This window comes from Entelurus aequoreus, linkage group LG06 (genome assembly GCF_033978785.1).
Source record: "Entelurus aequoreus isolate RoL-2023_Sb linkage group LG06, RoL_Eaeq_v1.1, whole genome shotgun sequence".
Lineage (NCBI taxonomy): Eukaryota > Metazoa > Chordata > Actinopteri > Syngnathiformes > Syngnathidae > Entelurus > Entelurus aequoreus.
This window is the reverse complement of record NC_084736.1, coordinates 29,279,396-29,299,351: the sequence shown is the minus strand read 5'-3', so window position 1 is coordinate 29,299,351 and position 19,956 is coordinate 29,279,396. Positions and strand designations below refer to the sequence as shown.

At 40.4% G+C, this 19,956-nt stretch overlaps 2 protein-coding genes across 5 annotated transcripts in view; one reads left to right on the top strand and one right to left on the bottom strand.

The window, feature by feature from the left end:
* LOC133652098 (epsin-2-like) overlaps positions 1 to 11,281 on the top strand; it is a 62,472-nt gene extending 51,191 nt beyond the window's left edge. The window contains exons 7-10 of one of the 3 annotated variants that reach the window (XM_062050478.1): positions 5,932 to 6,078; positions 6,209 to 6,238; positions 8,087 to 8,314; positions 10,793 to 11,281. In XM_062050478.1, the coding sequence (XP_061906462.1) occupies positions 5,932 to 6,078; positions 6,209 to 6,238; positions 8,087 to 8,314; positions 10,793 to 11,106 (719 nt within the window). In that variant the 3' untranslated portion in view covers positions 11,107 to 11,281. Of the gene's footprint in view, positions 1 to 5,931; positions 6,079 to 6,208; positions 6,302 to 8,086; positions 8,315 to 10,792 lie in introns of all 3 variants that reach the window. The other 2 variants (XM_062050477.1, XM_062050479.1) reach the window with 2 other exon arrangements.
* On the bottom strand, positions 5,872 to 19,370 carry LOC133652099 (B9 domain-containing protein 1-like). Of its 2 annotated transcripts, XR_009826524.1 has the most exons (9): positions 19,170 to 19,370; positions 18,947 to 19,015; positions 17,841 to 17,952; positions 17,662 to 17,758; positions 17,417 to 17,479; positions 14,690 to 14,757; positions 14,419 to 14,608; positions 7,024 to 7,158; positions 5,872 to 6,380 (listed from the first exon to the last, which is right to left on the bottom strand). XR_009826524.1 is itself a non-coding variant. In XM_062050480.1 (7 exons), exons 1-7 carry the CDS (start codon positions 19,230 to 19,232, stop codon positions 14,460 to 14,462), a joined length of 621 nt encoding a protein of 206 aa, XP_061906464.1. In that variant the 5' UTR covers positions 19,233 to 19,370; the 3' UTR covers positions 14,374 to 14,459. The 2 variants fall into 2 exon arrangements, 1 of the variants encoding a protein (XP_061906464.1); XM_062050480.1 differs by lacking the exons at positions 5,872 to 6,380; positions 7,024 to 7,158 and having other exon boundaries at positions 14,374 to 14,608.
* Between the last annotated feature and the right edge of the window lie 586 nt (positions 19,371 to 19,956).

Below are 19,956 nucleotides of genomic sequence, written 5' to 3'. Positions count from 1 at the left end.
GCCTTCCACATTGAAGCCGATACGAAAAAGCTCTGTTTTCATTTCATAATTCCACAGTATTCTGGACATCTGTGTTCGTGAATCTGTTTCAATCATGTTCATTGCATTATGGAGAAGGAAGCCGAGCAAGCAAAGAAGAAAGTTGTCGGTGCGAAATGGACGTATTTTTCGAACGTAGTCAGCCACAACAGTACACAGCCGGCGCTTCTTTGTTTACATTCCCGAAAGATGCAGTCAAGATGGAAGAACTCGGATAACAGAGACTCTAACCAGGAGGACTTTTGATTTGGATACACAGACGCCTGTAGAGAACTGGGACAACACAGACTCTTACCAGGATTACTTTGATTTGGATGACAAAGACGCAGACGTGCTACTGTGAGTATGCAGCTTTGGCTTTTTTTTGCGTATGTACGTAACTTTTTTTAAATATATAAGCTTTATGAACCTTGGGTTAGGTGAACGGTCTTTTGGGCTGAGTGATTGTGTGTGTTGATCATGTGTTTGAATTGTATTGGCGTGTTCTATGGAGCTAGGAGCTAGCAGAGGAGCTAGGAGCTAGCATAACACGTACCGTACCGTACGTGCGCGTCACGTACGTAACTTTTTAAAAATATATAAGCTTTATGAACCTTGGGTTAGGTGAACGGTCTTTTGGGCTGAGTGATTGTGTGTGTTGATCGGGTGTTTGAATTGTATTGGCGTGTTCTATGGAGCTAGGAGCTAGCAGAGGAGCTAGGAGCTAGCATAACAAACACGCAGGTGTTATTATGCAGGATTAATTTGTGGCATATTAAATATAAGCCTGGTTGTGTTGTGGCTAATAGAGTATATATATGTCTTGTGTTTATTTACTGTTGTAGTCATTCCCAGCTGAATATCAGGTACCGTGAGTATGCAGCCTTGGCTGCTAAACATTCGATAACTTGACCGTATGTGCGCGTCACGTACGTAACTTTTAAAAAATATATAAGCTTTATGAACCTTGGGTTAGGTAAACGGTCTTTTGGGCTGAGTGATTGTGTGTGTTGATCAGGTGTTTGAATTGTATTGGCGTGTTCTATGGAGCTAGGAGCTAGCAGAGGAGCTAGGAGCTAGCATAACAAACACGCAGGTGTTTTTATGCAGGATTAATTTGTGGCATATTAAATATAAGCCTGGTTGTGTTGTGGCTAATAGAGTATATATATGTCTTGTGTTTATTTACTGTTGTAGTCATTCCCAGCTGAATATCAGGTCACCCCCGGCTCTCACAGCATCTTCCCTATCTGAATAGCTTCAACTCCCCACTAGTCCTTCACTTGCACTTTACTCATCCACAAATCTTTCATCCTCGCTCAAATTAATGGGGAAATTGTCGCTTTCTCGTTCCGAATCTCTCTCACTTCATGCGGCCATCATTGTAAACAATAGGGAACTTTGCGTATATGTTCAACTGACTACGTCACGCTACTTCCGGTAGGTGCAAGCCTTTTTTTTATCAGATACCAAAAGTTGCAATCTTTATCGTCGTTGTTCTATACTAAATCCTTTCAGCAAAAATATGGCAATATCGCGAAATGATCAAGTATGACACATAGAATAGATCTGCTATCCCCGTTTAAATAAAAAAAAATCATTTCAGTAGGCCTTTAAAATGAAAGTGCAAAAATAAGTAATATGTAAGAAATGCTTAATAAAGCGTAAGAAAATAGTGCAAAGTGTGAAAATGTTAACAGAAACCAGAGAAGGACTATTTTCTGCAGGTTTGGTGCCAGGAAGTTACAGTTGTGGTCTAAAGCAGTGGTCCCCAACCACCGGGCCGGGGCCCAGTACCTGTCCGTGGATCGATTGGTACCGGGCCGCACAAGAAATTAAAAAAAAATATATAAAAACTTTTTTTATTTTTTATTTTTAATTAAATCAACATAAAAAACACAAGATAGACTTACAATTAGGGCACCAACCCAAAAAACCTCCCTCCCCCATTTACACTCATTCGCACAAAAGGGTTCTTTCTTTCTGTTATTAATATTTCTGTTTCCTACATTATATATCAATATAGATCAGTACAGTCTGCAGGGATACAGTCCGTAAGCACACATGGTTGTATTTCTTTATGACAAAAAAGAAATACAAAAAAATATATAAAATATATATACCATACACCACTTGTCCTTAATAATGTTGACAAAATAATATAATGATAAATGATACAATATATTACTGCATATGTCAGCAGACTAATTAGGAGCCTTTGTTTGTTTACTTACTACTAAAAGACAAGTTGTCTAGTATGTTCACTATTTTATTTAAGGACTTAACGGCAATAATAAACATACCGTAATTTCCGGACTATAAGCCGCACCTGACTATAAGCCGCACCAGCTAAATTTAGGGGAACATACAGATTGCTCCATATATAAGCCGCACCCGACTATAAGCCGCAGGGTTTTGATGTGTAATTAGCGTAGTATATAGGGGTTCCTGCTACCACGGAGGGGATTGTCGGGACAGAGATGACTGTTTGGGAACGCAAAGCGTCCCATTTATTAACAATAAATCTTTCAATCATTCAATCAAACTTTCACATCTTTGACATGGCGAACAGCATTCGTGCAGAGTACAAATAATACAACGGTGCAAAGTAATACAAAGTGCTCACCTGTACGTTATCAAAATAACCAGCCTACCGGTATATGAAAAGTCAGTCTTTAATCATTGTGTCATCGTCTTCCTCCTGCGTACTAAAACCACCGAAATCCTCTTCGTCGGTGTCGGAGAAGAACAGGCCGTAAATAAGCCGCACCCTTGTATAAGCCGCAGGGACCAGAACGAGGGGAAAAAGTAGCGGCTTATAGTCCGGAAATTACGGTATGTTTAATGTACCCTAAGATTTTTTGTTGAAATAAAGTCAATAATGCAAATGTTTTGTAGTCCCCTTTATTTAGAACAGTACCGAAAAGTACTGAAATAATTTTAGTATCGATACTGGTACTAAAATATTGGTATCGTTACAACACTAGTACAGATGAAATAATTAAACTGGTACTGAAAGATGTTGAAAGACAAATCTAACAAACCTTGGAGTGGTTTTATTTTAAATTTCAGTTCTGAAGTTTCTTGTTGAAATTCCCTTTGAAATGGCTGATGATTTCAATCAGCGTGTGGACCTGAAGCGTGAAAGGGTTAATTTGCATTTAAAGGCACCCCACTCCCAAAATGGCTTATTTTCAAGAGACTGTCTGAAAGGGTCCTGAAAAAAAGCTAAATTGATGCAAAAGTTTGACCAAAGCACCGCAATCACATGTTCTGTAGACCACAAGGAAGTGTGTTAAACGTAGATTTAAAAAATATGAGCCCTTTAAAGTGATATCCACTAATGGGTTGTGGTGTCGAAACAATGCGCATTCAAGTCCAGACAGGATAGGATCACTGAGTGAAAATTATGTAATACTTCAAATAGCTATATACTTATTTGTCAATTTTCCTACTAACAACGTCGCTAAGTCTTTCAAATATGCCACACCTGCATTTGGCGCTTTGAGCAGACACTGACAGCCAGCGGACACACCAAAACTAGACTTAGAAAGCCGATGAACTGCTTCACATCACACAAACACAAGAAGAAGGTGAGGGCAAACTTTGTAGCTTTGACACGTTGGTGGTTGTAAAAGCATCAGACGTGTGTAATTGTACAAGACAGCTCTGCCGTCCGCCATTGTAGTCCTCTGTCATCGCATAGGGGATTTCTCTTGTTATTCTGGTCATGTGACGTGGCGGCGACATCATTGCTGTCCAAAGTAAAGGTTTTGCTTGTGCACATGACAAGATTTTCCCACTCTGGGACCTGATATCCCCCCCCCCAAAAATCATCACAGGACACTCAGAATGTAGAATAAAGGCCAAAACAATGTAACACTTTGCTGTTCTGACATAAAAACGTGTGAGAGTGCACCTCTACCTGAGAACTAGAATTATTTGTCAAGTAGGAATGCAGCTCTGCAGGCCCAGTGACATTCAGCACAGAACACAGGGGAAACTTTTCTACTGCTCAAATTCCCCCCTGTCCCACCTCCTTCAGGAACACCTATTTCTGAGACTGTGTAAAAACATTCACATCCATCTGTTAGGATGTGAATTGTTCCACACAGGACACATTTGACCAAGACCTCTGTGCAACCCTCATCAATCCGTTAGCATCAACAGAAATGCAATGGAGGCTGATTTTTAGTTTGTTGTGCTCCACTTACTGTGCATATCTCTTCTGCTATGTAAACATGGCAGTCGAGTCTGTAATGGAAACGGAACGCTTGTTGCCTGGGGTGTGCCCCAACTTCCTGTCTGTCGGCGAGCAGTAAGGTGATGACAAAGTTTGATAGTTGAGTGATTTGTGACACCATAATCTGTCTGATATACTCTACTTCAGTGTTTTTCAACCACTGTGCGCCGTGAGATAGTCTGGTGTGCCGTGTTCATGTACATACCTTAATTGTTTCCAAACGGTGTCTGTAACACGGCAGTAAAATGGTTGATCAAACAAAACAGAAGTCATCGTCATGGACCCACTAGCTGCGGAAGCTAGCTCTCCAATCAGCTGAACAGACTCCACGATGACATTTTGGTAAATTTACTGAGGAATTTGTGAAAGTGAAACAATACAAAACGAATGCCATTGTAAGTTAATAATACTAACACAGACACGTGTTAGCATATTAGCTAATGCTAACGACGCTAGCGTCATTACATTACGATAGCACGTAGAAATGAAACACTCCTACAGACATAACACATGAGACGGTTTAGTAAGTATGAATTGTTTTAGTTATATTGTAAAACTTTTAAACATTGCTTGGAGTGATGACTGAAAAATCTAGACGAGTAGAAACGCCATAGACGGTAAGAATACCGAACAGGACTTCAACTTCTGGTTGAAGTGCTCAGTCGAAACAGACGAGCAATGCTGCACCTGCAGTGAGTGAACTTGTCCAAAAGATGGCGCCATAGCACAAACAATAACACATAATTTCAGTGTATTAGTTTTTTTGTTTTTTTTAAAGCTATTTGTATAATGACCGTCATTAGCCACAGTTTAATAAGCTGCAGGGTTCAAAGCCTCTCTCATAAGAATTGTGAATGATGTGCAAAATTCCAAAAAAGTGCAGTTTCCCTTTAGGCCAAGGGCTGGGCAATATAGCTGAAAACTGTATCACGACATGAGTGTTTTATATCGGTCAATATCGTTATATATTGATATTTTTTATGACCTATCTAAAATAAGGAGCAGGAGAGAACATATTAAATGTGTAACCTTCCTCTGATTATAATCATCTCAGCTCTCAGGGCAGAAAGTTGGTTTCCTGCTGGCCCCACTATGGACTGGACTCTCACTATTGTGTTAGATCCACTATGGACTGGACTTTCACAATATTATGTCAGACCCACTCGACATCCATTGCTTTCGGTCTCCCCTAGAGGGGGGGGGGCCCACATATGCGGTCCTCTCCAAGGTTTCTCATAGTCATTCTCATCGACGTCCCACTGGGGTGAGTTTTCCTTGCCCTTATGTGGGCTCTGTACCGCGTATGTCTTATGCAGCCCTTTGAGACACTTGTGATTTAGGGCTATATAAATAAACATTGATTGATTGAAAGAAAAGGAAATGCCAATACAAGCATGGAAAACAAACACATAAATAAACACATTTCTAAAATCACATTGAACCCTTTAATAATAACGGTAATAAAACAAGTTGGTGGTATTAATGGTCTCGGTGGGGACGAGCGCCTTGCATCATTTACAGACCACGTTGGTTTTCCTACAAAGAAGAAAAATAAAATTATCGAACGTTTTATCAAACACATTCTTTATTGATATATCGATTATGTATCTTTTGCAATATGTACTATCGTTTTGTCGCCCAGCCCTACTTAAGCCCTTCTTTCTCCCAAGGTTCTACTCCTAAAAGGGCAGCGGACCCATGGGGGGCTCCTACCTCTGTGCCACCCATGAAGAGCAGTGATCCCTGGGCTTCAAATTCCACCCCTGCGTCTGACCCCTGGGGATCAGCCGCTACTCGCCCCAAGGCTTCCAACACAGGTAACCCTCATGGAAATGTACTCACCTCCTTGCATGCATGTCTCATTTCGTCTCCAAGGATATCCATATTGGTTTTGTCTGTTTCCATCCATGCGTGTTTGCTTTATATGTGTATGTTGTCCTCCTGTAGGTAGCTTTGACCTGTTCACTGAATCCAATGGTACGTCCAAAGAGGACTTCTCAGAGTTTGACAGCCTGCGCTCCTCCTCCTCTGTCCCTGCTGGTACTCACCCTGTCCTCGTCTCTCTATTGACACGGAGTCTGTGTTGTTTTTCCTCTGTGTCCTCAGATGGGTACAATTTCTGGAGGGCACAGACACATGTCTTGTCTTTGTATGTATTTGTCCCCGGACTAGAGTAATAGGATGGCAGCAAGTTCTTGTTCCCCCATGACATCATCTGATTACTCTGGTCGGGTATCACTCGGGTGTGAATCTACCGCATTTTCTGGACTATAGAGCGCACCGGTATATAAGACGCACACACTAAATTTTAGAAGAAACATTTTTTTGGCCATATATTAGCTGCACCAGACTATAAACCGCAGATATATAAGTTGTGAAGTAAATATTTTGTATATGACTATTTACATACCTTAATTGTTACCAAACTGTGTCTGTAACACAGCAGTAAAACGGATGATCAAACAAAACAGAAGTCATTGTCATGGACCATTGTCATGCTCTCCAATCAGCTAAACAGACTAAGTCCACGGTGACGTTTTTGTGATTTACTAAACTAAAACGATACAAAAAGAATGCTGTTGTAAGTTAACAATAATAACGAAGACACTTGTAAATGTGTTAGCATATTAGCTAATGCTAACGACACTAGCTTCATTACATTATGATAACATGTACAAATAAGCATGAAAACACTCCTACATTCATTGCACATGGGACGGTTTAGTAAGTAAGAATTGTTTTAGTTGTATTGTAAAACTTACAAACGTTGCTTGGAGTGATTAATGAAGAATCCGTAGGAGTAGACACACTATGGACAATTAGAAGATGGAATGGCACTTCTACTTGCAGTTGAAGGCTCAGCCTAAACAGAAGGGCTCACTGCAGCATTGCAGCACCTGCAGTGAAAGAACTCGTCAAAAAGATGGCAGCAACAACACTTATTCAGTGTCTTTGCTTGTTTTTTTTAATAACTATTTGCATTATGGCCGTCAGCGAAGAAAAATCCATAAATTAGCTGCTCTGTTTAATAAGCCGCAGGGATCAAAGGGCAGGAAAAAAGTAGCAGCTTATAGTCAGACATTTATGGTAGTCTTTTTTTTTAAACATCAAAAATGAGCCATCTGATTTTTGGGACATGCATTTTTTTGTTAGAAACCCACTAACTCAAATGTTCCCGATGTAGGGCTGTTCGGGTCAAAAACAGTTTGGCACAGGTCTTTGTGTTTTCTTGTTGTGGTTTGACTCTGTGGTTCGTGTGATGCTCATATTTGATACAGTCAAGGAACAGAACATACACTTTGGAAGATCATCCTCTTCAAAAGATAAGCCAGTGTGTAAAATGAGGTGTGGTCTGTTAAAGGGGATTTGCATTTTTTTGTTTTGTTTTTTCTACCATTCACAATCTTTATATAAGACAAGAACACACATATTTTTCTTATTTTGTCTTCTAAGTCATAAATAAACGCTAGCAAAAGTCAGCTAAAAATGAAGTCACTCTTTAAAGCAGTCGGTTTCTGAAGCAACTTTGGCTAAAATCTGACAAATTCCTGGGTAGTTAGCTAAACTATTAGCCTTTTGTCTCTGCCATATGTGAGGCTCACTTGCCCTGATGACATGGTCAGGTGTTTTTAGTCGTGAAAGGCTTGCTGGGTTCGATGCCCCTCCATAACGTAGCTCGCTGTCTACCTCTGATGTCCTCCCTCCCGTACAAGAATAATCCCATGACTTTATTTGCAACTGACCTGCAGACGGATGCTCACCAAGTCAAGCCGACAGACGATAGTACTCAGGCAACACGCTATAACCACAACTTGTGTTTCCTAGGTGACGGTGGCATAGCGTCGTCTATTCCCTCCCAAGCCAGCCTTGCCAGCAGTAGCAGCCTGGACATCTTTGACCCGCTTCCCACCTCCTTTTCTTCCTCCACTAACTCAACCAGGAAGACTCCAGAGTCCTTCCTGGGGCCCAATGCTGCCCTGGTGAATTTGGACTCTCTGGTGACCAAACCAACTCAACCTGCGCCAGCGTTCAACCCATTCTTGGCTTCAGCAGGTAGGCAGAGGATGAAAAGAAACCATGTCTGCTTTTAAATTGGAACTATATTTAGCAGACACTAAAATGAACCCATTTACTAATATTGATACTTCATCAGATCACAGTAGTTTCTTTCAGGACATACAACAGTTTTCTTCATTGAGCCAGAAAAAAAACATTATACCAGCCCTGGAAAAAAACTACGGAATCAGATTTGGAGGCTGTTCATTCAGTTTAATTTTGTAGAAAAAAAATTATGTAAAAAAACCCCAAAACTTTAGTCATTTAAAATGACAACTTATTGGCTTTAAGAAACACTCAAATAAATCAAGAATTTAAATTGTGGTAGTAATAGTTTCATTTTTAGATCAAGCAGAGTGAAATGATGGATTTACTCAATTCTGAGGAAGCACTTAAGGAATTGTGAAAAACACTCCAGCAGTACTTTGTTGCACCACCTCTGTCTTTTAAAAGGAGCTTGCAGCCTCTGAGGCAACGAGTGACAAACAGAACTCTTCATCAATCTTGCTCCAACTTTCTCTGATTGCAGCTTGGAGTCTTGTCATCCGCCATTTCCACCACACATTTTACATTGGATTGACCTCGTGTATCTTTCTTCAAGGAAACTTCTTACACTTTTTGCTCTATCAAGATGCATTATTGTGTAGAAAAATGATGTTGTCACTCCCAAACATCCTTTCCATGGATGGAGTCGGAGACACAAAGTAAACGTGTGCATTTACTGACAATGTAATGACAACCACCTTTAGCTGACATGCAGCACAAATCATCAATGAGTTTGCAAATGTGCACGTTTTCTTCAGGCGGTTGTCATCATAAATCTCATTGGAAGCCAAAGCAAACAAATGTTGCAGCTTCATCACCTTGTCCAATGCAGATTCACCATTAATCACTGAATATGACTTTCATCCAGTCATCCATAGTCCACCATCGGAACCTTGTTTTTTTATGTTTACATGTTCATGACGGCTTTTCTTTGGTTTTTCTGTTTACATCCTGTTTCCTTTAGGCACTGTCTTACAGTTCTCTCAGACGCTGACGCCAGTTTTGTTCTTCATTTGTGCATTTTCTCTTTTCAAGACATATTGCCTGGAAGTTTTCTGATGATGTTGTCCTTGGTCTACCAGTATCTTACAAGCTTCCCATGTTGTGTGTACTTGTTCCATATTTCACACACAACTGACTGTGAACAATCAACATCTTGTGCAACATTTCACCTTCTTGAAGAACTTTTATCTCAATTGACACCTCTTGTGTTGGAGCCATGATTCATGTCAATCCACCTGCTGCAACAGCCCTCCAAAGTGTGAACACTCCTTTTTCACTGCAGACGAATGAACACATTTCATCTGATGCATGTGTTAGCTTTAGAAATTAACTTTTACAGGGCGATTCCATCATTTGTTCCTCAGAAGTGAGTATTCCATAGTTTTGTTGCATATACATATTTTGCATCATTGGAATCTCAACCATCAAATATTAACCAAAACTTACATTAATAGCAACTATTCAAATTATAACCTCATTATTATACCCTCTTACGTGCGACAATCCTCTGTTAGCTGTAACTTATCACGAGTGTTGCCAACTCTGAAAAATATATAGTAATACATTTTAATACAACCGATTCTCTTCACTCGTTGTGGTTATTTTTTGTGAAATCATTTTTATACTATATAAATGCATGTTTTGGAATTTGGAGAACAATTTTCTGCACCGAGGATGTTGTTGTGGCTTGTACAGCCCTTTGAGACACTTGTGATTTAGGGCTATATAAATAAACATTGATTGATTGATTGAATGTTTAGTGCTAGGAAGTTACAGCTGTGCTCTAAAGAGTAAGCGCGGCTTAGGTGGTATTAGCGGTCTTGCCTTGTTTCATTCACAGACCACATTGGTCTGACTACGGTCTCTTTTTTTAAAAAATCCCAAAACCTGTCCAGGTGACTTTTCCTCTTGTATCCACAATTTCTTTTTTTTGACATTCTCTTCTCACAAACTTGATAGTTGATACTGTTACCTGATTGGCTTTTAGCGTGTCACTCCCACTGATCAGTGATCACTTCCTGTGTTGCTCGGTTACCAAAGAGCGAGTGTTCATGCAACCAACCTTGCTTCCATACTTCCTCTTTCTTCCAACAAAGATGGAACAAATTAAATGTTTTGCACATTTTTCTATTGATATCAATTACCGTATTTTTCGGACTATAAGTCGCAGTTTTTTTTCATAGTTTGGCCGGGCTCCAGTGCGACTTATATATGTTTTTTTCCTTCTTTATTAATGGATTTTCGGCAGGTGCGACTTATACTCCGAAAAATACGGTACAAGTCTATGACAATATATATATTGATATCCTTTTATCGCCCAGCTCTAATTCAAATCAACACATTTATTCAATTTTTTTTTCCCGGACAGTATTGTAAAATAAAGCTGTTATTGATAATAAAACATTTATTATTCATGTTCCTGTGCAGGTGCTGCCGCCCCGGCCTCCAGCGCCCACGCCAACCCCTTCCAGGTGGGCCAGCCCGCCCCCCCCACCCTCAACCAGATGCGCGTCAGCCCCATGCCCTCGGGTTTCGGCGCCGCCATGTCCGACCCCATGTCCAGCCAGCCCGTCACCATGGTGCCCCTGGCGGGCATGGCCCCCGCCGGCCACCACCCGATGGCCAGCATGAGTTCGGGCGCCGGAATCCCCGCCTCCATGTCCATACCCCAACCCCTGATCAGCATGCCGCCTCAGGCCGGCGCGCAGCCCACTGGAGCCACCAACCCCTTTATTTTGTGAAGGTGGGCCCACCGCCATCTTGTCCCCTCCTTTAGGGCGTCTGGTCCCGTTTAACCCTTTTATAACCTTAACCTCTTCCCCTCTCTCTCTCTCTCTCTCTCTCTCTCTCTCTCTCTCTCTCTGTCTCTGTCTCTCTCTCTCTACACGCCGCCTGGTTGTGTTGTCCTCCATCACACATCAGACCTTAGACTTGTTGTTGTTTTGGGACACGCTCCTTCCTTCTGTGCAAGCCTGACTGTACTAACGCCAGGATCTTATTTCCTCACCACAGCTAATCTTTTATAAGCCCTGTCAGCTGGTGTGTGTAAGTGTGTGTGAGAGTAAGTGTGTGTGTTTGTGCACATATTAGTGCTTTTACACTGTGGATCTTCCAGTGGGCTTCTCTTACTGGAGTTAGAATGACAAAGACCATTTGTTGTGTTTATACTCCGTGTACGTGTACGTGTGTGTGTGTGTGTGTGTGTGTGTGTGTGTGTGTGCGTGTGTGTGTGTGTGTTACTAAGCAGGGATTTTGCACATTTTGTTGTTTTTTTCCTTACAATTTATTTTGGCGACTGTTGGGCTCACCGTTACTCCTTAGCTTCGGGGAAGGGGTCTAGAACAAGTCCGACTGGGGACTTACTCTGTCCACACTTACTGGGCGTCCCATGACAGTACCCCCCTCCCACAACTCTCTACGTTGACACCCGTGCGTCACAGGATTCCCTTTGAACGCTTCTCAAACATCCACGGTGACGCGTAACCTTACATCCCCCGGTGCGTGTGTGTGTGTGGACAGGAGTAGACAGTAGTATCGGCACACACACACACGCTGAGGCATTGTGGGACTTGTTTTGTGTCTAGGATCAAAGGGAAGTGTGTGTGCGACGAGAAAGAGACCGTATCACCCTTGTGAGGAGTTAGGCTCCGCAATGATGATGTCCGCATTTTCTGATGTAGGTCACAAGCTGTGACTGACCCGGTGGACGCACCCACACACACACTTATACACACACACTAGCGCGGTGGAACAAAGAAACAAAATGCTGTCATGAATGAAGTGTTCTTCACTCCGTGCCGCCCCCTAGTGGAGTGTTTTCTACACCACAGCCTCTTGTAGCCCTTCCCTTAGAAGCACAACTGTTACCAAAGTCCTAGCGGTTTATGTTTTTTTTTTTTTTTGAGGCACACTCCCGTTCTTACTGTTTTTTTTCCCCCGACGTAGTTGAAAGCTAGTGATGGGTGAAAGGATACTGATGATTGATACATTAACACGTGACCAATACAGCTGCCATGTCGCTGGACTGTGAAGCACAAACGGGAACTTATTTGGGCCCACAGGTGCTAGCCAGCGCGTAATCAAATAAGTCGCAGGAAAGGGAACATTTTGACCTGAGTGCACCAAATGTTTACTATTTGGCCCATTTTCATTTTCTTTGTGTAGCTACTCGTTAAAAAAAAGATATTTTTTGATCATTTTATTTGTAGGTCACACCCAATGACCAGTAATAAACACCAACACAGCACCGGTGCATTGTGAATACAGGTAGTGAGTGTGCCATACGCTCACTGAGGCATCATTTAATAGGAGTGTGAATCGTTGGCTACCTAACGATTCCATCCGATTCTTGGTGGGACAATTCGATTCAGAATCGATTGCTGATTCAAACAGAGTCTCTCAATGTGTTTGGTGTAATAATACTAAGGGAACCCTTTCAAAACATGTTGGAAAAGCTCATTCTGGTTGCATGGAGATGGCCTGAAAACGTTTTGTTTTTTTTAATCGATTTTTGAAAATGATGAATCGATTTAGAATTTGGAAGAATAAGAATCGCCATTCGGATGTGAATTATTTTTTTTGTGCACCACATATTCCTTTTTGTGTAGCTGCTTGTTAAAAAACAGAAACCCAATACAAATATAATATCTAACTGTGAAACGCCAACACAGTATCAGTGCAGGGTCGATACAGGTAGTGAGTGTGCCATGCGCTCACTAAGGCGCCATTTGTGTGAATCGTTGGCCACCTAACGATTTGACCCGATTCCTGGGGTGACGGTTTGATTCAGAATCGATTCCTGATTCAAACCGATTCTTGCAATGTATTTGTTGTAGTAATTCTAATTAATTCAAAACACGTTGGAAAAGCTAATTCTGGTCTAAAAACGTTTTTTTTGATAATCAATTCTTATAAAAAAAAAAATTCTAATCCATTTTTGAGAATTATGAATTGAGTTTCAATCTGGATAAATTAGAATTGCGATTTTTTCTTTTCTTTCCTGCAGCCCTACTTTATGGCTCGTTGACCACCCTTGCACTTTTCATATTTTTTTTGTGTAGCTACTCCTTAAAAAAATAGATACAAATGTTAGCTAACTATTGGTTTTATTTGAAGGTCAAAGGTGATGACTTTTTTTAATTAGCAGATGGCGGCCGACCAGGTAGTGAGTGTGCCACACGCTCACTGAGGTGTCATTTACCCATCACTACGCTACTTTTTTTCCCAAGTTTGTGACAAAGTGTTTGAGTCTCCAGAAGAGATAAATAAGTCTTTGTCCATCACTGCCAATATTTTCTTTTTACACTTTAGTTTCCTCTCTTGATGTCATTTTTCCTCTTCATTGCAGACCTTTTATTTTCTCTCAGGCAAAAAGGAGGCGCAGCTTCAATGGGATGTGAAGTGAATGAGAGCCGGTTTGATGAATGGATGAATGAATTGCAACACAACTATAATATGCAAACATTGAGAGAAAAGATGCCTGATGTGATTTGCTAATAGTCTTTATCGTACGGCTAATTAGTCATTTAGCTAAGAAGCGACACTTTCTCACTCGACTTCGATATTCAAGTGAACATGAAAAAAAAAAGACGACACTGCAAATGACCACTTTTTATGCGCAGAGGGGCAGCGATGCGTCGTTACGTATTTACTAACAGACTGTCCTGTCTTTATAGGCGTTAATAATAGCCACCTTTCTATTCCTTTCTCACAGTACTGGGGAGCAGGCTGCTTTTTATCGCTTACAAGCTGTCGGCATTATAACTGTATAATATAATTTATCATTTGTACTATTGTAACATAACGTTCTTCCGTTGACCTTATTTTTTGTTATCAGTCTAATGGGTTTTTGTAGAAAAAAAGAAGTCCCCGTGGAATTTAACGGCGTCTAAAAGAAAAAGGAGCGCAGCGAGGACGAGTGTAGCTGCATTGGTTCAAAATAAAATTATATCACTTCTGCTCTGAACTCTTGTCTTTTCTTGTTCAACATGAAAACAGTGCAAAGCAGATCATTGCCAAGTTGAACTTTATGTAAAAATATAAAAGACACTTACAAAAGCGAGGTTTAAATATAAAAGGTTGTTCGCAGAGAAGATCAGAAGTTACTTTGGTCTTCTGTGGACCAGCTGGACGCGGCGTGAGATTGGGGGTTTGCAGGTCCCGAGTCGTAGCCCAGTTTCTTCAGGTCCTTCATCATGATGCTGAAGCACACGGTGACAAATCCTTGGGAGCAAACTCGTGTCACTGCAACACACATGAAAGCAAGTTGATACAAAGTAACCGTAGAGACGATATTGTAGCCTGGGATCTACGAGGCACACGCACCTTCTCTCCCTTCGCCTTGGGCGACTACTTTAGGGTCCGTGTACTCGGGCCGGCGACCCATTAGCCAGCTGAGGAGGAGACACTGATTTAGATCATTAACATAATACCTTACACAAGTATTTTAGCATGCTAACGTTTTTATGCTAGCATTTTAGCAAATTTTCTACATAACTCAATTTATGGATTCTGTTACTTGGCGCCACATTGCCAATTGTTCCTATGTTAGCATGCTAACCGGGTAAAGAGCTAGCATACATCTAAGATGTCACTACTTGATCGGTCCACGTCAACTTGTTCCACGGCAGTTATGTTCAGTGCACATGTCACTGTTAGCATGGTTTCTTCGTTTTGTTCATTTTTATTTCAGTAACAATGTCATATAAAAGATAAGAATAACATTTAAAAATAAAGTATTTATTTTGGAACTGTACAGAAACCCAAATGATGTGCCTTAAAGGCAAAGAAAATATATTTTTTTACTACTTTATTTACATCAAATATATAAATTACCAATACTACTTTGTTTTCGGCTGCAGATATTAGAGGTGCACAAAAAAATTGCGAATTCATATTATTCCCGATTTTAATCGGATTCGTAGTTTTCAGAAATGTATTTGAAATAGTATTTTTTTACATTTCAAATATTTTTTCTTTAAAAGAGTCAGTTTTCCAAAAGTTTTTTTAGGCCATCTTCATGCAACCAAAAGGAGCTTTTCTAACCGGCAACCTGTTTTGAAAAGGTGTCGTTATAATTATTACACCAAATAATATGTTGCAAGAATCAGTTTGAATCCAGAATCGTGTTAAATCAAGCATTGATTATAAATCGATTCGTCACCCCAGGAATCGGAATCGGATTGAATCGTTAGTGCCCAAGAGATCATACCCCTAATACTTCTATGATAGCGCCAAAATACGGAATCTACGATTAGTAGTTAAAAAAAGTATAAAATTGGCTACAAAACTAGACATGTCCGATAATATCGGACGATAAATGCTTTAAAATGTGATATCGGAAATAATCGGTATCTGTTTCAAAAAGTAAAATGTATGACTTTTAAAAACGCAGCTGTACGGAGTGGTACACGGACGTAGGGAGAAGTACAGAGCGCCAATAAACCTTAAAGGCACTGTCTTTGCGTGCAGGCCCAATCACATAATATCTACAGCTTGTCACACACACACAAGTGAATGCAAGCATACTTGGTCAACAGCCATACAGGTCACACTGAGGGTAGCGTATAAACAACTTTAAAACTGTTACAAATATGAGCCACACTGTGGCTCACACCTAACAAGAATGACAAACACATTTCGGGAGAACATCCGCACCGTAACACAACAGAACAAATACCCAGAACCCCTTGCAGCACTAACTCTTCCGGGACGCTACAATAACCCCCCCCCCCCCCCCCGCTACCCTCCCACATTTTGGAAAACCTTGTTACATTGTTTAATGCATCCAGCGGGGCATCACAACAAAATTAGGTATAATAATGTGTTAATTCCACGACTGTATATATCGGTATCGGTTGATATCGGAATTGGTAATTAAGAGTTGGACAATATCGGGATATCGGCAAAAAAGCCATTATCGGAAATCTCTATACAAAACCTTCGGTGGAACAGCTTACATACTTTTAGATGACACCAAGTAATAAAATCCATGATCATTAGGTTTAAAAGTATAAATTAGCTACAATGTTAGCATAAGACATTAGGAGAAACATCTTAAAATACTTTTAATATGGCGCCAAGCAACAGAATGGTGCATCCAACAAGCTAAATGCTAGCATAAAATGTGAGCATGCTAGCATACTTTGAAAATGGCGCCAAATAACAGGAACTGTCACGCCAATTTTCTTCCCATCACAAAAACCTTCCTAACCCCCATTTACTTCCGGGGTCATTTCCACTTACGTCAGTTCCTCTTACTTACGTCATTTCCTCTCACGTCATTGCCAGCGATCGATAAATCCAAATCTCCTGAAAATGGTGGTGTCACTGGATGATATTCGTCTTTACCTGTCCCAGGGGACTTATGTCAAACACCAGCAGGCTTCGCAACATTTCAAGCGGAGTGTTAGGGCCACTGCTGCGAACTTCTGTCTTCGTGGTAACGTGCAAAAAATATGAATTAATATATAATACTGTTAAATGTCTGTACTACTTTAAATCAACATTATTGTTGAAACCATTTCACTAATATTAATTAATATATAATACTGTTAAATGTCTGTACTTTAAATCAACAGTATTGTTGAAACATTTCAGTAGTATTAATTAATATATAATGTTAAATGTATGTACTTTAAATCAACATTATTGTTGATAATTCAGGCGTTTTGTTAACGCTGTATTATAAAAAAGAGTCAAACGAAGTGCTATCGATCGCTGTCAATGACGTAAGAGGAACTGACGTAAGCGGAAATGACCCCGGAAGTAAATGGGGGTTAGGAAGGTTTTTGTGATGGGAAGAAAATTGGCGTGACAGAACCATGAATAGGTAAAAAAAAAAAAGTACAGTTAGCTAAAATGCTAGCATAAAACATTAGCATAGTGACAGAGGAACAGCCAATATAGTAAAATCCATGATTATTAGATTAAAATATAAATAATGATCTAAATGTTACCATTAGCATGCTAACAGGTAAACAGCTAGCTAAGATGGCGCCATGGCAATACCTTGAAAGTCAGTAGTGGTGTAGTCTTTGTAAATCAACTCACCTGGTGAACTTCTGAAGTCTCCATGTGGGCTCAGGAACAAACATGGCCATGGTCCTGGTGTGTCTGCATGCACATGGACTACTTAGTACTATAAAGTTGTGTAAACAGGCGCACGTCAATTGTTGATTCATGATTGAATGACGGAACTTTGTGTGGAATTTCACCGCAAATTGCTACTTTTAACTTAGAGGAGCGGCTCCACACTGTGTATGGAGACGCATCATTAGTAAGAGAGTAGTACTGACTGTCCAGGTGTGATGGGGATGTGTGTCGCTCCGTAGCCTCGGACCACGTCGTTGCCGAACACGTCCGGTCCATAAACGCTCACCACAAGCTGAGGCCCTTCCACAATAATTGCAATATTCCCATAAACAGGACTTTGTATGAACACAAGATCCATACTGCGTACGAGTGCGATACTCACACCCTGAAGGGTTCGTACTCTTGAACGTTACATCCAGCGGGAAGTTCCAGATCAGCTTGTGGGACGCCTGACTGCCTTTACATGTTATTTGAGTGATGCCCTCCTCCAAACCCTACGGAGAGATGCAAAACATTAGGTAGTCATTAATTAGGTCATTATTAAGAAAAAGTAAAGACATTCCCATTGACCGATATGAAAAACACAGATCAGTGCAGTGTCAATACATGTAGTGAGTGTGCCACACACACACACTTATGTAAAATGTGAAGGCAGTTTGAAAAAATAAAACAAATTAATTGCAATAAAAAACTCTGATTTGTCCTACTCCTTATCAGGTGTGTTAAATGTATGTAAACATTTTAATACTCTGCTTCATGATGATGCAATGTATTTGTGCACCACTGCTAAGTGTTAAGGTAATGTAACCCATTTTTATGGGCTTACCTCTTTGTGATGTTAAATTCCTGTTGTACAGTATATGCCTTGAGCTCTTACTTTGAAGGCGCTAAGAGCGGAAGTAGTGAACCGTTGTAGTGGAGCGGAGGTTTTGAAAGAAAGGAAATAAAGTGGTCCTCGTCTTTATTCCACATACATCAAAAGACAGCAGCAAGATGAAAGAAGTCTTCGTGCTTTCTGACAAGACGAAGCTAGCTGACTCTCCGAACTTTACGGTAATCCGACGTCTTTCTTTTCCACCCCTGCCACCAATGTAACCGAGGGTATATATATGTCGCCTATAATGTATTAAATAACAAACACGGAGGCTCCAGTTTTACACGAGGACCACTTTATTTCCTTTCTTTGAAAACCTCTGCTCCACTACAACGTGTCACCACTTCCGTTCTTAGCGCCTTCAAAATAAGAGCTCAAGGCATATACTGTATAGCAGCTTATAACAGGAGGCAAGCCCATAAAAATAGGTTACAGTATTAACATATAATAATTATAATCCGAGTAAATGCAGGACTCATCTCTGGCTATGGTTAGAATTATAATCCTAATCATACAAAACTATGCTTTAAAAAAAATAAATAAAAAAAATTACAACTTTATTGCACTGCATTGTCTTAACATTGACAAGAAGGAAATGACGTCATCCAACTTACGGTGGTCGGAATCCAGTCTTGGCCGTAAACGTAGCAGTATTTGCAGTATAAGTTGTCATAGGAGGGGAACTGCAATACAATAAAAACACCAAACATCAATTTAAAGAAGTAAAGTGGAAATTCTATTTCTTAAACTTCGAACACTGGAGACAAACACTGGCTAATGCTAATGCTAAGGCTAGCTAGTTAGCGGCTGGGTCAAAGACGAGGCAACAAAACTCACGTCAGCGCCTTCAATCTGTCCGTTGACCGAGAGGAGGAACACCGACGGGTTACTCGCGGCCATCACAGCTCCGGTTTTAACGTCGAAAGACGTTTTAGCGGCGAGCGTCTTCGAAGAAACATTTAGCTCGCTCGTCGCGCTAGCCAAACGCCTGCCTGCTGTTGCCAAGGCGACGCCAGCTACGAAACGCCAGGAGGGACAAACTTCACGGAAATGCAAAAAGGACGGACCATGATACCGCTAATGTCCACAAGATGGCGGCAGATGAACGGGATTGCCTCTCATGCCTCTGGGAGTGTTATATAGGTAACGTCCACAAGGTGGCGGCAGCGTAGAGCATGGAATAAACTAAAAAAGTGACACAAACAGAAGACTTTGGATGAACATGTCAAAATCGGTAGTTATTACTATATTCGGAAATTAATACATGATGAAAATGGAATTGAATATATGAATGTGTTATTAAATACGTCATTAATTTGTTTAATGTAAAAGTACATATAATTATTCCAAGTGTTTAATTAATCACTAATTAATTTCATTATTTAATGGTTTAATTAAATACTTAATTAAATCATGAACTATTTCACGATTTAATTAATTATTTCAATATGCAATCATTTATGTAATAACATGTCCACTACCGTTCAAAAGTTTGGGGTCACATTGAAATGTCCTTATTTTTTAAGGAAAAGCACTGTACTTTTCAATGAAGATAACTTTAAACTAGTCTTAACTTTAAAGAAATACACTCTATACATTGCTAATGTGGTAAATGACTATTCTA

Excerpts from the sequence above, each read along its gene's own strand:
- LOC133652099 (XM_062050480.1), bottom strand. The coding sequence starts at position 19,232 with ATGGCCGCGAGTAACCCGTCGGTGTTCCTCCTCTCGGTCAACGGACAG. Across the intron at positions 17,953-18,946 it reads AAGACTGGATTCCGACCACC|GGTTTGGAGGAGGGCATCAC; the intron begins GTAAGTTGGATG and ends ATCTCTCCGTAG. Across the intron at positions 17,759-17,840 it reads GAGTACGAACCCTTCAGGGT|GGCCTCAGCTTGTGGTGAGC; the intron begins GTGAGTATCGCA and ends TTATTGTGGAAG.